The sequence below is a fragment of the Pongo pygmaeus genome, chromosome 14 (assembly GCF_028885625.2).
Source record: "Pongo pygmaeus isolate AG05252 chromosome 14, NHGRI_mPonPyg2-v2.0_pri, whole genome shotgun sequence".
NCBI lineage: Eukaryota > Metazoa > Chordata > Mammalia > Primates > Hominidae > Pongo > Pongo pygmaeus.
The window spans coordinates 27,164,074-27,177,987 of record NC_072387.2 but is presented as its reverse complement, the minus strand read 5'-3'; the positions used below and the strand labels follow the sequence as shown (position 1 = coordinate 27,177,987).

General features: G+C 42.4%; 1 protein-coding gene and 1 non-coding gene across 5 annotated transcripts; one reads left to right on the top strand and one right to left on the bottom strand.

The window, feature by feature from the left end:
- Positions 1–1,654: 1,654 nt before the first annotated feature.
- On the bottom strand, positions 1,655–12,066 carry SAP18 (Sin3A associated protein 18). 4 transcript variants are annotated; one of them, XM_054446122.2, is made up of 5 exons: positions 12,017–12,066; positions 9,791–10,195; positions 9,477–9,586; positions 3,554–3,676; positions 1,655–3,300 (listed from the first exon to the last, which is right to left on the bottom strand). In XM_054446122.2, exons 2-5 carry the CDS (start codon positions 9,917–9,919, stop codon positions 3,144–3,146), a joined length of 519 nt encoding a protein of 172 aa, XP_054302097.1. In that variant the 5' UTR covers positions 9,920–10,195; positions 12,017–12,066; the 3' UTR covers positions 1,655–3,143. The 4 variants fall into 4 exon arrangements, with proteins under 4 accessions (XP_054302097.1, XP_054302099.1, XP_054302100.1 ...); XM_054446124.2 differs by having other exon boundaries at positions 11,631–12,063; XM_054446125.2 differs by lacking the exon at positions 12,017–12,066 and adding an exon at positions 10,308–10,339.
- On the top strand, positions 10,515–10,586 carry LOC129011990 (small nucleolar RNA SNORD27). Its single transcript, XR_008493500.1, has one exon. It is a non-coding gene; the product is annotated as a small nucleolar RNA SNORD27 (small nucleolar RNA).
- Positions 12,067–13,914: the final 1,848 nt, after the last annotated feature.

The window sequence follows — 13,914 nt, the reverse complement described above, 5'->3', positions numbered from 1 at the left end:
GCCCACCAGGCTCTCCCCTAATTTCACTGACTCCTCCCAAGTTTTATGAGGTAGGGATATCATTACACCTTCCTATAATAAAGTCTGCATTAACATTCCCAGGCTAAGGACTTCTGCTTATTACAACTACTATTTAGTATTAAAATTACTTTTATGTTTAGCTTATTTCCCCTAAGGATTTCTTAAGGAGGAGAATCCATGATTTTGTCTTCACAGAATAGTTGCCTAGTCATGATTAATCCTTTCTAACAGATTAAACATGACTTCCTTCAAGCTTGTGCCATTGCAGACTCCAGGAAATTAGTTATTTGCAAAAGCAACCTATATTTAAGTAATAGAAGACAAACCAGAACAGGCAGACATCTGGCTGTTTCCACATTCGAAGTGGAAACTATGACCATGTCATATTTTTTTGTAAGAGAGGCATTTTGAGTTTGTATAAAAACTGAAGAGGTCTACTTTAGATAACTAGGCAAAAATTGCTACTTGTAGGGAATAACATCACTACAAGAATAGTGTGTCAGTGTAGTGTGGGTGGATGCCAGACTATAAGAAACTGAGGATAAAAGAAACTGAGTATGAAAGAACATTATTTCTGGAAATGTTTCAACTAATCCTCTATTTTTGGCTACCTAGGTCCAATGCCCCATTTTTGAGCTGTTAAAGTAGCCCCTCAATCTGGGCCTCATTGTCACCTATAAATGGCAACTATAGTCACTGTATCTCAGTTGTGGTTACATGAGGTAATGCTGGTAAAGTTTTTCCTCAGCACAGTATCAACGTTCCTTACTTAGGGGGTCATGTCTGGATAAACTCATCATGAGTTGAAAATATCCTAAGTCAGAAGTGCCCTTTCTACTTACAAGATGTTCAGTTCACAGCTGGTTTATTGGGATGTAGCCCCATAATAAGCTGAGGACCGTAGTGAATGGCTTATCACTTATGCGCCATTGCAAAGCTGAAAAATCTAAAGTTGAACTATCATAACTTGGGAACCATCTGTGTTTGGCACAAGTAAACACTTAAATCATAGTTATAAACTTGATTTAGAGTGTTGCCTTCTATTTCAGAAAAACAAGTCTGAAATGTGTTTAATTGAACAAGAAAGAGGTATATCAAGTTCAGCTCCTTATTATGTTCAATTTTAGAGAATTTTAAACCTAGCCTAATAATGTTTCTTTCTACCCCCATTCACACCTGCCCCTCACATGCATACAACCGATACCTAAAACATTACCTGAGTCAATGATCAGCTGGGCATAACCGTCCCAGTTTTTGTACACCGTGAAAAACTAAAAAGACATTATAGGCAATATCATGTACTATAACACATATTCCAAAGGGAAAACATCAATTCCAAAATACCTAGGAGCAAATGAGGCAACCAGGGCAGACACTAAAGCACTGAGCAAGATGTCATGATGACTACTTATTTCTATTTTATATGTGGGGAAACAGCTCAGTTATTACTCAAAGCCACACTTACCAAAGCCAGAGGTAAACTAGTACAAGTCTTTTGATTCTTAGCATTATATTCAATAAATTCACTAGGTATTCTCTAACTGTACTTTTGATGGAATATTGAAATCTTTAAAGGAAAAATTCCATGTTGGAACCAAGCAAAGGGTGGAATTTGACAAACCAGCCCAACCACTTTGGCTTACAAAGTCCTTTATTTAGTTCCTACCCTCTTCATCTGCATAATAAATCATAGGGTTCCCCCCTACCACGAATAGGAAGTTAATCATGGCTATTCTCCAAAAAGCTAGGTGCAAATTAACTTTATGGCTCCAGTCTATCTAATCTGAATGAATAAGCAACCTAAAGGTTTGGGGTAAACCACAGCACAGAAGAGACACCAGATCTAGGCTCCAGGCTGGTCTCTGCCATTGCTAACAGGGACACCAATTCCACAGAATCATTAGATTTTAAATGGCTGTTTTTGTATGTACCAGATAAAACTAGTGCAATTTTATTGCTGCTAGTACTTTTTTTTTTTTAATTTTGGGATATATACATTTTCAATTGGCTACTGTAACAAACTAAAAGGAATTTACAATACACTGTCATACTGTTCATAAACTTCAAAATGAGTAGTGCCATGGAAGAAAAGAGATCCAGTTTTAATACCACTTTACGGCCAATAATCAGTATTTATTGTTTCTCATTTGTCAGGCACTATTCTAAGCTCTTTTAAAATATTCAGTCTTAACAATCCTATAGGCCGTTATCTCCATTTTACAAAATAAAGATTCAAATAATTTATCCAAGGTTGCAGAGTCACTGCTGCAATCAGGACTTAAATGTCCTGCTGCACTGGTCTTCATCACTGCTTTACTGCCTCTCAAATCAGATGGCACGCCAGTACCTAGCACACAAGATGTGTGAATACCTCCTACTCATTCAACCTGACCTTGTCCTTGGCTCTTCTCCCTCAGTCTTAAGATTCCTCCTTCACCCCTCCCTCCATTTGCAGATCTCCAGGGTAAACCTTTCTACCTCTACCGAAACCCTTGTTTCCTCTGAACTGGTTCCACCCTTTAAAATGCCCTATTCCCCACGTTAAAAATGTAAGTGCTCATTGTGTTGCCTGTTCTTTAACCTCTTATGTCATGGTACCCTGATCAAGGCGGGGCAATCTCGTCCAACACAGCTTCTTCAACTTGCCACAGCTTATACTATTCCAAACTGCCTCTGCTGCCACTTGAGCTCACTCTCACATGTCCTTTCCAACTGCATACAGCAGTCTACACCACAAACTCATGTTTGATTTCATACAATCCCATGGCTTTCTTGTTCTGCCCCTTTGGACTTAACCATACGCTCCTCCACTACTTAGTATAAACCCTGTTCCCAGGCCTCCATTAACTTTCACACTCAGGCTGATTACACACATGTATTTAACAGTACAGTTTTACACAGAATGCTAAGAGCACTTTTCTTCATATTTTACAGAAGGGCTTGAAACATACAGACTATCAGTAATCATACAATAGCACATCCCAATCTAATTCCTAAATAGATGATGCATTATAATTTGTTTAGAATTTAAAGGCTTAATGGCAATAATCAGGGGATGAAGAACAGTAAGTTTATTTTACATAACTGACGGAAAAATAAATTCAAGAAATAGTAAATAGAATTTAATATGGTCTCATGCGCCCTGAAGGGGGTGGTGCCCGATTTGGAGGGGTAATTGCTATGTCCAAGTAATCACCTATCTGGAACTTCTGCGACTGCAGGGTCATGGAATCATCAGTCCCCTTTCTGCCAGACATGGTGCTGCCAATCTCCTTAACTCTGCAAGAAAGAAAATCAACTGTTAATGTATCCAAATCAGTGAAACCCAATAGGTACTACAAAGTGAATATGGCACTGGATTTTCTCCATCATTTTATAACACAGTTCCAAAATTTAACTATTAAGCCAAACCATGTATAAATATAAACCCATATTCTCCCACTGACAAGATTCATTGAAGGAGTTATCTGTATCAGTTAAAACATACTAAAAACAAAGAGACTACAGGACTTAAAAATGAGAAGTCACCTACCGATAGCCAGGTCTTTTAACATCTGTAAAAACGATTGCAAAATTGAAGTGAGTGCCCTTCTTTCTAGCTTCTGGGTAGACTTCTTTTACTAAGCTTGTCAGTTCTTTCAAGGTTGCATCCATCCTGGATTTGTTTTTAAAAAGACATTTACATTTGCTTAATCAGCAATAATATTAAAAGGGATACTGACAATGAGTTAATTACATATATCTCAGTTGTGACTTACATTAGAAACTGCCACGGTCTTATACTAGAGTTTAATTTTAAAGCAGCTAAAAATACTGTTTGCCTCCAAAAACTCTATGTACCAGCCTTACTGCTGGAAATTTCAATTAATTAGACTCTTAGTGCTAAAAGGGACTTCAGAGATTCTATATGCTATCTTCTGTTGCTACACAACACCTTATGGCATAGTGATTTACCTAAGGGTAACTAGTCCAAATAAATCCAAATATGCAAAATAGATGTATCCCATTAGTTCTAAGACATGTACCCTTCCACATTTTAGCATCTCTGAAATTGGAATGTATCTTAGAATCAATGTACTAGGAAAGTATTTTCATACTGATGTTTTGTTTTTCAGTCTCGCTCTGTTGCCCAGGCTAGAGTGCAGTGGCGTGAGCTCGGCTCACTGCAACCTCCGCCTCCCAGGTTCAAGCAATTCTCTTGCCTCAGCCTCCTGAGTAGCTGGGATTACAGATGCCCACCACCACACCCAGGTAATTTTTGTATTTTTAGTAGAGACAGGGTTTCACCACGTTGGCAATGCTGGTCTCGAACTCCTGACTTCAAGTGATCCACCTATCTTGGCCTCCCAAAGTGCTGGGATTGATTACAAGCGTGAGCCACTGCGCCCAGCCAGATGTGTTTCTTCTTTCTTAGATAGAATCTTAAGTTTTACAACAGATAAGAGTCCTAGAGCCAATGAAATATACAAAATCTTCTTATGATGAAGCACAGGCTCTTGTCACAATAAAGTTTCTTACCCTGCAAATATTGATTTGAATGCAACTTTCATATAGTCCCCTGAGCTAATAGAGCACAAACTGAAAAATGATTTTAAAATATAAGCATCTTAGAAATAACCTAGTATACATTTTTTTGCCAGGTGCGGTGGCTCATGCCTGTAATCCCGGCACTTTGGGAGACCAAGGCGGGTGGATCACCTGAGGCCAGGAGCTCAAGTTCGAGAACAGCCTGGCCAACATGGTGAAACCCCGTTTCTACTAAAAATCCAAAAATTAGCCAGGCGTTGTGGCACACATCTGTAGCCTATAATCCCAGCTACTCGAGAGGCTGAGACAAGAGAATCGCTTGACCTGGGAGGCGGAGGCTGCAGTGAGCCAAGACTGTGCCACTGTACTCCAGCCTGGGTGACAGACTGAGACTCTGTCTCAAAAACAAAAAAACCTGAGGTCACATTGGTTTATCTGTCTCAGAGGTGACTTTTTTTTTTAACCTGATATTTTGATGTTAATTATTCTGTATCAATTATAGGTTGAGTATCCCTTACCCAAAATACATGGGACTAGAAGTGTTTTGGGTTTTTTCAAATTTTAGAATTTTTGCATATACGTAAGATATCTTGGGGTTGTGACCCAAGTTTAAATAAGAAACTCATTTATGTTTCAAACATACCTTATACACAGCTGGAATATAATTATATACATCATTTTAAGTAATTTTGTGCATGAAAGGAAGTTTGGTGCACACCTGTAATCCCAGCTATTCAGGAGGCTGAGGCAGGAGAATTGCTTATACCTGGGAGGCAGAGGTTGCAGTGAGCTGAGATTGTGCCACTGCACTCCAGCCTGGATGACAGAGCAAGACTCTGTCTCAAAGAAAAAAAAAAAAAGGAAGAAGTTTGTGTCAAGAACTTATGTGTGCAATTTTCCACCGGTGTCACGTCAGCTCTCAAAGTTTCAGATTTTGTGGCATTTCAGATTTTGGACTTGTGATGCTCAATCTATATTCTGATACACAGTATATACTTATGATGATAAATACCAGAAAGAATTTTTTCCTTTCTAAAAATATTTTCAATATTGTCTTGCTCTTAATTTGGGGTATTTATATCACACCTTTTATCAGTTCTGACAGTGTGAAACCTACACAAGCTTCCCACCTTCTAAGGACTGTCTTTCCAGACCAACAATTAGAGTGCCAAGTGTTGCTTTTTCATCACCAGTCAGAAGCTTGAGGACAGGGTGGGGTTCAGTACTTGTGTCAGCCTGACGAAGCTACAGTCCCCAGATATTCAACCAAACACTAACCTAGGTATTGCTGTGAGATATTTTATAGATGTGACTGAAGTCAACAACCAATTGACCTTGAATTCAGAAGTCTATCCTATATAATCTGGGTAGGCCTGATTCTATTAGTTGAAAGGCCCTAAGAGCAGCTCTTCCTTCCTGAGAACCTGCCCTACAGATTTGATAATTAAGAGCCTAGACAGCCCCCACAATCATGTAAGCCAATTCTTTGCAATAAAGCATTTTTTTTTTTTTTTTTTTTTGAGATGGAGTCTCGCTCTGTCGCCCAGGCTGGAGTGCAGTGGTGCCGATCTCGGCTCACTGCAACCTCTGCCACCTGGGTTCAAGCAATTCTCCTGCCTCAGCCTCCCAAGTAGTTGGGATTACAGGCACCCACCACCATGCCTGGCTAATTTTTGTATTTTTAGCAGAGACGGGGTTTCACCATGTTGGCCAGGCTGGTCTCCAACTCCTGACCTCATGATCCGCCCACCTCAGCCACCCAAAGTGCTGGGATTACAGGCGTGAGCCACCGCGCCCAGCAGAAATAAATCTCTTAACACATCTCTCCCAATTTTGTTTTTCTGGCTGAGCCCTGATTGACTTTGGTAAACACAGCCTGCCTCTACTGGGCTCCTCTGGACTTCCACTCCTGTTTCCATAACTTGTCGTGGGACTGCTTACTTTTTAACTCCACAGTCTACTTCTCCAAATTGAGAATTTCCAGTATATGTTAACTAATTTTCCCTCATTACTATTTCTGGGAGTGAGGGCAGGCCTTTGTGTTACCCCCATACCAATCATCCAGTCTTTCAGAATCTTTTTTTTGGCCACCATTTTGAGATATAATTTAAGGTTGTTCCTTCTTTGTTTGGTAACAATTTATGGATGGTATAGTTTAGGACAGGATTTTTTTTGTAATTTTTTTCTTGATTCAGAGTAGAAGGTCTGTGGAACAACCTCACCCTGCCATTTTAACCCTAAAAATCACTCTATTCATCCACTTTCCCTGATAAAAGGACTTACTACAGGGAGGAGCAGTACCTTCTTGACTTTATACCCTCAGGATCTAAGCACACACAGCACCTGGCAAATAGGAACTCTTGGTGGAAGAAACATACACTTTAATTTCTGAAGAGATTTTCATCAAGCCATTATTCAACAGTTCTTCCATATAAGCTAAATCAACCTTCCTAGAACACTTACCCTTGAGTGATGCTTAAGTACAGGTATCATACTACTATATAAATTTAACAAGCACCTCCAAATAAGACAAGTAAGGTCCTAATCTTCAAGGGATTAGCTCTAGTGTACAGGGCTTAAATAGTTTAAAATTATACATCTTTTGGGGAATATAAAATAGTGCAGCTGCTATGAAAAAGTTTGGTGGTTCCTCAAAAATTAAACAAAATTAACATATGACCCAGTAATCCACTCCTAGGTACATACCCAAAAGAACTGAAAGCAGGGACACAAACACATTTGTATGCCAATGTTCACAGCAGCATTATTCACAATGGCAAAAAAGGTGAAACAACCCAAGTGTCCATCAATAGATGAGTACGTATGTGATGCACACATACAATGAAATATGATTCAGCCTTGACAAGGCTAAATGGATGCTACAACTTTAACCCTAAAAACACCATGAAATAAGCCAGTCACAAAATGACGAATACTGTAATGAGTTCACTGAAATGAAATATGCAGACTAGGCAAATTCATACATAGACAGATAATACATTAGAGGCTACCAGGGGATGGGGCAGGGGAGGAATGGGAAATTAATAATAGGCACAGAGAGTCCTTAAAATGGTACCAGCACACTGGGCATGGTGGTGTGTGCCTGTAGTCCCAGCTGCTTGAGCCAAGGAGCTCAAATCCAGCTTGGGGAACAGAGCAAGACTCCGTCTCTTTAAAAATTAAAAAAAGGCAGGATGGGGGTACAGGGTTTCTGTTGGAGGGAGGGATAAAAACTTGTAGAAACAGTGGTTGCAAAACAATTTGAATGCTATTAATGCCAAAAAATTGTACACTTAGAAACGGTTAATTACCAAGTGCGGTGGCTCACGCCTGTAAACCTACCACTTTGGGAGGCCAAGGTGGGCGGATCACTTGAGGTCAGGAGTTCGAGACCAGCCTGGCCAACATGGTGAAACCCTGCCTCCACTAAAAATACAAAAATTAGCCAGGCGTGGTGGCGGGCGCCTGTAATCCCAGCTACTGAGGAGGCTGAGGCATGAGAATCGCTTGAACCCGGGAGGCAGAGGTTGCAGTGAGCCGAGATCCCGCCTGGTGACACAGTGAGACTCAAAAAATAAAAATAAAAGAAATGGTTAACACGGCAAATTTTGTTATATATGCACACACATACATATTTTGAGACGGAGTCTCGCTCTGTCGCCCAGGCTGGAGTACAGTGGCGCAATCTCAGCTCACTGCAACTTCCACTTCCCAGGTTCAAGCGATCCTCCTGCCTCAGTCTCCCAATTAGCTGGGATTACAATTCTGCGCCATCACACCCGGCTAATTTTTGCATTTTTAGTAGAGACAGGGTTTCATCACGCTGGCCAGACTGGTCTCGAACTCCTGACCTCAAGTGATCCGCCAGCCTCAGCCTCCCAAAGTGCTGGGATTACAGGCATAAACCACCGTGCCTGGCTTGTTATATATCTTTTCATCACAATAAAAAATTTATTTTAGGCCGGGCGCGGTAGCTCACACCTGTAATCCCAGCACTTTGGGAGGTTGAGGCAGGCAGATCACTTGAGGTCAGGAGTTCGAGACCAGCCTGGTCAATACAGTGAAACCCCATCTCTACTAAAAATACAAAAATTAGCCAGGCGTGGTGGTGGGCACCTGTAATCCCAGCTACTTGGGAGGCTGAGTCAGAAGAATCAATTGAATCCAGGAGGTGGAGGTTGCAGTGAGCCGAGATGGCACCACTGCACTCTAGCCTGGGAAACAGAGGGAGACTCTGTCTCAAAAATATATATATAAAGTATATACATATATTTTTCAATTACACACCTTTTACTTATACTAAAAAGCCATTATGGTATCAATCCCAGGAGTTACGTGCAGCGCTAAAGACAAGCCTGCAGTAGTTTGTAGAGGTACACCCAAGAGATAAACATTCAGGAACCATCTTCACTAAACACATATCAAAAGCTTTTCCATTAACCCTTCGAGAAGAAATAACCCGGGTTTTGGTAGTTTATTTTTCACTTTTGGTGCTTTGGTACCTACGGCTTAATATTACGTGGAAATGCTCTTTGAGAATAACAAATACCACTCGACAGCATCACTCTCCCTTACCATGTTGTCCTAGTGCAATTTATTTGACTATGAGTCCCTTTAGGGCGGATACTACAACTTAATTATCTACCTATCACTTTTGTACCTAGCTGTCATAACAGTGATAGCAATCTTGGGTCTGTCCATTCTAAACTGCCCAAAAGCTGCAACATTAATCACAAAAGCGTTACAATACGGGCAAATCTCCTTTCACCTAACAACAAAAACTTCTAACTTCCTGAAAGCTGAGTCCGAAGGCCTCAAGTGGAGAAATGAAATTGAAATCAAGGAGAATAACTCTACACTGGCAAAGGCAATTAACTGTTGTTCCAGGTTCCCGGCCCGGGTCCCTGAGGCCACCCTGCCCTCCTCACCAAGTGTAGATCTGCAACTCGCTGGACGGTACATTTCCCCGGGAGAACTCGTCCATTCGGTGGTGGCGGCCGTTATTGGTGGTGAAGACCCGTAGCAACAGTGGGCATGTCTGAGGGAGAGAGAAAACGTAAGGGCAGAAGTTAAAAACACTAGCTGCGAACCCGGAGCTCATCTCTCTTACCGAGGCGTTGCGGCCTCCGAGCTGCCCCGAGACCAAAAACACCATCTCCTCCCGCACACAGGCCGCGCCTCTGCACCCTGCGGGGGTCATCCCCAGCATCTTCCCGGACCCCACAGCGGAGGGGGCCTTCACCTTCTCGCGGTCGATCGGTTTCTCCGGCTCCTTCTTAATTTCCTCCTGGGTAACGCGCGACTCCACCGCCATCTTCCTCCTACGGCCCGCGAGACGCTCGCCCTGACCTCCGACCCCTGCAGCGAGCATGAGCACAAAGTCTCTCGCGAGGAGAAGCTCGACACTTTATAGTCGGCCAGGGGCTGGGCGGGGCGTCTCCTGGCGCAAGCGCACTTCCGTGCGTGGCGTACGAGCCGGAGCGCTCCTGCGTGTTGCGACTTCGGGAAAAGGCGGGTGCTGACGTCCGCGGGGAGGCGGTGCTTAGCGTCTGTCGCCTAGCAGTTGGTTGCCGGGATGTTTTTTTCCCTTAAATATTCACAGGCGAAATAAGCTTAAGGTGGAGTTTTCACGCGTAATGACGAAAACCTTATTGGACACAAAACATTCCTTTATTAGCAAAATATAGATCTTTCTGATGAAAAAACAGGCCCGCGATACCCGCCCCTGAGGTAAGCCGGAAGAGGGGCCGCCAGCCTACGTGGTCATGGGGCGATCCTTACAGCCACACACAGTTCGGGTGGCTTACAGACCTGAACGCGTACAGCAAATCCAGAACTTGTAGGAAATAACGTTCTAGAATATCTTCAGGACCTATGGGTGGGACTATATGATACAAAAACAACTAACTTGAAGCAATTGATTTGACTGGCTTAGGACAAAAATAATCTGACCTTCAAAATACATAACTCCATGATGAACCCAAAATGTCAAGTATATGACTGAACTTACAAGTGATAACATCTTACGACTGAAGAGTGGGAAAAAAAATACATCGTAAGAGAGAAGCCACACATTAGAAATTTGTTACACATATGATTGACAAAGGCAATTATCCAGAATATATAGGATCTAAACAGACAACCCAATCGAAAAATGGATAAAATTACTGAACAGGTGCGTTGGCAATGACAAAATCCAGATAGTCAACAAACATGTAAGGTGCGCAAGCGCATTACGAATCAGGGGAATGCATTAAAACCACGATTAGTTTCAATTGATTGGTTTTTAAACCATACCCACTAGATTGGCAAAAATTAGGAACTCTGGCCGGGCGTGGTGGTGGCTCACGCATGTAATCCCAGCATTTTGGGAGGCAGAGGCAGGCGGGTTATTTGACCTCCTGATTCCCGACTTGCGGTCAGGAGTTTGAGACAAGCCTGGCCAACACGATGAGACCCCGTCTCCACTAAAAATACAAAAAAAAAAAAAAAAATTAGCCGAGAGTGGTGGCAGGCGCCTATGATCCCAGCTACTGGGAAGGCAGAGGCAGGAGAATTGCTTGAATCCGGGAGGCGGAGGTTACAGTGAGTGGAGATCGTGCCACTGCAGTCCAGCAACTTAGATGACAGAGTGAGACTCCGTCTAAAAAAAAAAAAAAAAAAAAAAAAATACGGCTGGTCACAGTGGCTTACCCCAGTAATCCCAGCACTTTGAGAGGTCAAGACGGGTGGATCACTTGAAGTCAGGAGTTCGAGACCAGCCTAACCAACATGGTGAAGCCCCGTCTCTACTAAAAATACAAAATTAGCCACTTGTGGTGTCACAAGCCTGTAATCCCAGCTACTTGGTAGGCTGAGGCAGGAGAATCGCTTGAACCCGGAGGCGGAGGCTGCAGTGAGCCAAGATCACGCCATTGTACTCCAGTCTGGGCAACAAGAGCAAAACTCCGAAACTCCGTCTTAAAACAAACAAAAAATCTAGGAACTCTGACAGTAGCAAGTGTTTGTAGGCTACTGGGAGTTCTCATATACTGCTGGTAAGAATGTAAACTGGAACACCTGTTTTAGAAAGTAGTACTTACCCTAGAGAAAATCTTGCTCAAGTGTATCCAGAGACATTACAAGAATGTTTTTAGCTATATTGTTCATGAGAACAAAAAGCTGGAAACAGCCCAAGTGTCCATCAACAGTAGGACAGTTCAGTGAATTGTAGTGTACTAGACAGCAATAAAACTACCAATCAACAGTGGGATACTATAAAGCAACACAAATTTACAAACTACAGTCATATGAAGCAGTGGGAATCTCACAAACATGGTGGTGAATACAAGAAACCAAAGACAAAAATGTATTTACTGTATGAATTCATTTTCAAAACATTCAAAAGCAGGCAATACTAAAATATATTGTTCAAAAGAATTCCCAGGTGACCAAATTATAAAGAAAATGGAGAAGTAATTATAATTACCAGAAAAGTCTGAGTAGTAATGACCTCTGAGTATAGAAGGGAATTGTAACAAGGGAGGGGCAAATGGAATGCTTCTAGAGTGTTGGCAACATTCCATTTTTTTTTAACCTAGGTAGGTGGTGGTTACAGAGCTGTTTTAATTAAAATTACGTTTTTTTTTGAGACAGAGTCTCACTCTGTCACCAGGCTGGAGTGCAGTGCAGTGGCACAATCTCGGCTCACTGCAACCTCCGTCTCATGAGTTCAAACAATACTCTGCCTCAGCCTCCCCAGTAGCTGGGATTACAGGCACCCGCCACCATGCCCAGCTAATTTTTTTGAATTTTTAGTAGAGACGGGGTTTCACCATCTTGGCCAGGCTGGTATTGAACTCCTGACCTCATGATCCACCTGCCTCAGCCTTCCAAAGTGCTGGGATTACAGGCATGAGCCACCACACCCGGCCTGAATTAAAATTACTCTTTAAAGAGTACATTTATGTTGTTATTATTGAGATGGTCTTGCTGTGTCACCCAGGCTGGAGTCCAGTGATGCAATCATGAGTCACTGCAGCCTTGACTTCCCGGCTCCAGTGATCCTCCCACCTCAGCCTCCTGGGTAGCTGGGACCATGTAGCCGGGAACACAGGCGCAAGCCACCATGCCGGGCTAATTTTTGTATAGATAGGACTTTGCCATTTTGGCCAGGCTGGTCTCAAACTCCTGACCTCAAGCTATCCACCCTCCTCAGCCCCCCAAACTGCTGGGATTACAGGCAAGAGCCACCATGCCCAACCCCATTTATTTTTTATGCACCCTTCTGTACTAATGCTATACCTTGCTATTTTAAAAATACATAATTCAATAGAAAAAATGACAAAAGACATGGATGGGCCAGGCGCGGTGGCTCACGCCTGTAATCTCAGCACTTTGGGAGGCTGAAATGGGTGGATAGCTTGACGTCAGGAGTTCGAGACCAGCCTGGCCAGCATGGCGAAACCCTCTCTACTAAAAATACAAAAATTAGCCGGTCGTAGTGGCAGGTGCCTGTAATCCCAGCTATTCTGGAGGCTGAGGCAGGAGAATCACTTGAACCCGGGAAGCAGAGATTGCAGTGAGCCAAGATCTTGCCACTGCACTCCAGCCTTAGCAACAGAGCTATACACTGTCTCAAAACAAAACAAAACAAAAATGGGCCATTTCATAGAAGATTAAATAAAGGTAAACATATGAAGATACCAGACCCCAAGAATAGTCATAAAAATGCAAAGTTAAACACAGATAACATTTCACTCTACTAGATTAACCAAAATGTGAAAGTCTGAAAACTAAGTGCTCGCAAGGATATGGAGAAAAGGGAATTCTTATAGATTGTGCTCATCCACTTTAGAAAACTGATTGGCATCATCCAGAAAGATTCAATATGTGCACACCTTAAGACTCAGCTATTCTGGCTGGGCGCAGTGGCTCACGCCTGTAATCCCAACACTCTGGGAGGCCAAGGTGGGTGGATCACCTGAGGTTGGGAGTTCAAGACCAGCCTGACCAACATGGAGAAACCCCATCTCTACTAAAAATACAAAATTAGCCAGGCATGGTGGTGCATGCCTGTAATCCCAGCTACTTGGGAGGCTGAGGCAGGAGAATCACTTGAATCTGGGAGGTGGAGGTTGTGGTGAGCCCAGATTGCACCATTGCCCTCCAGCCTGGGCAACAAGAGCGAAACTCCGTCTCAAGACAAAAAAAAGACTCAGCTATTCTATGCTTTATGTGTAACTCAGAAAAACTGTTGGCCATGAGCACAAGGCAGCAGTTTAAATAATATTATAATGTGTTTATTCATAATAACTAGAAACAATTCAACTGCCTACCTAGAGTATATCATAAAATGGAATACTATAAAGATGTGAAAGTAAATAA

Coding starts and splice junctions, on each gene's coding strand:
- SAP18 (XM_054446122.2), bottom strand. CDS start 9,919: ATGCTCGCTGCAGGGGTCGGAGGTCAGGGCGAGCGTCTCGCGGGCCGT. Junction 9,587..9,790: donor AACCGATCGACCGCGAGAAG/GTGAAGGCCCCC, acceptor TCTCTCCCTCAG/ACATGCCCACTGTTGCTACG. Junction 3,301..3,553: donor GTTAAAAGACCTGGCTATCG/GTAGGTGACTTC, acceptor TCTTTCTTGCAG/AGTTAAGGAGATTGGCAGCA.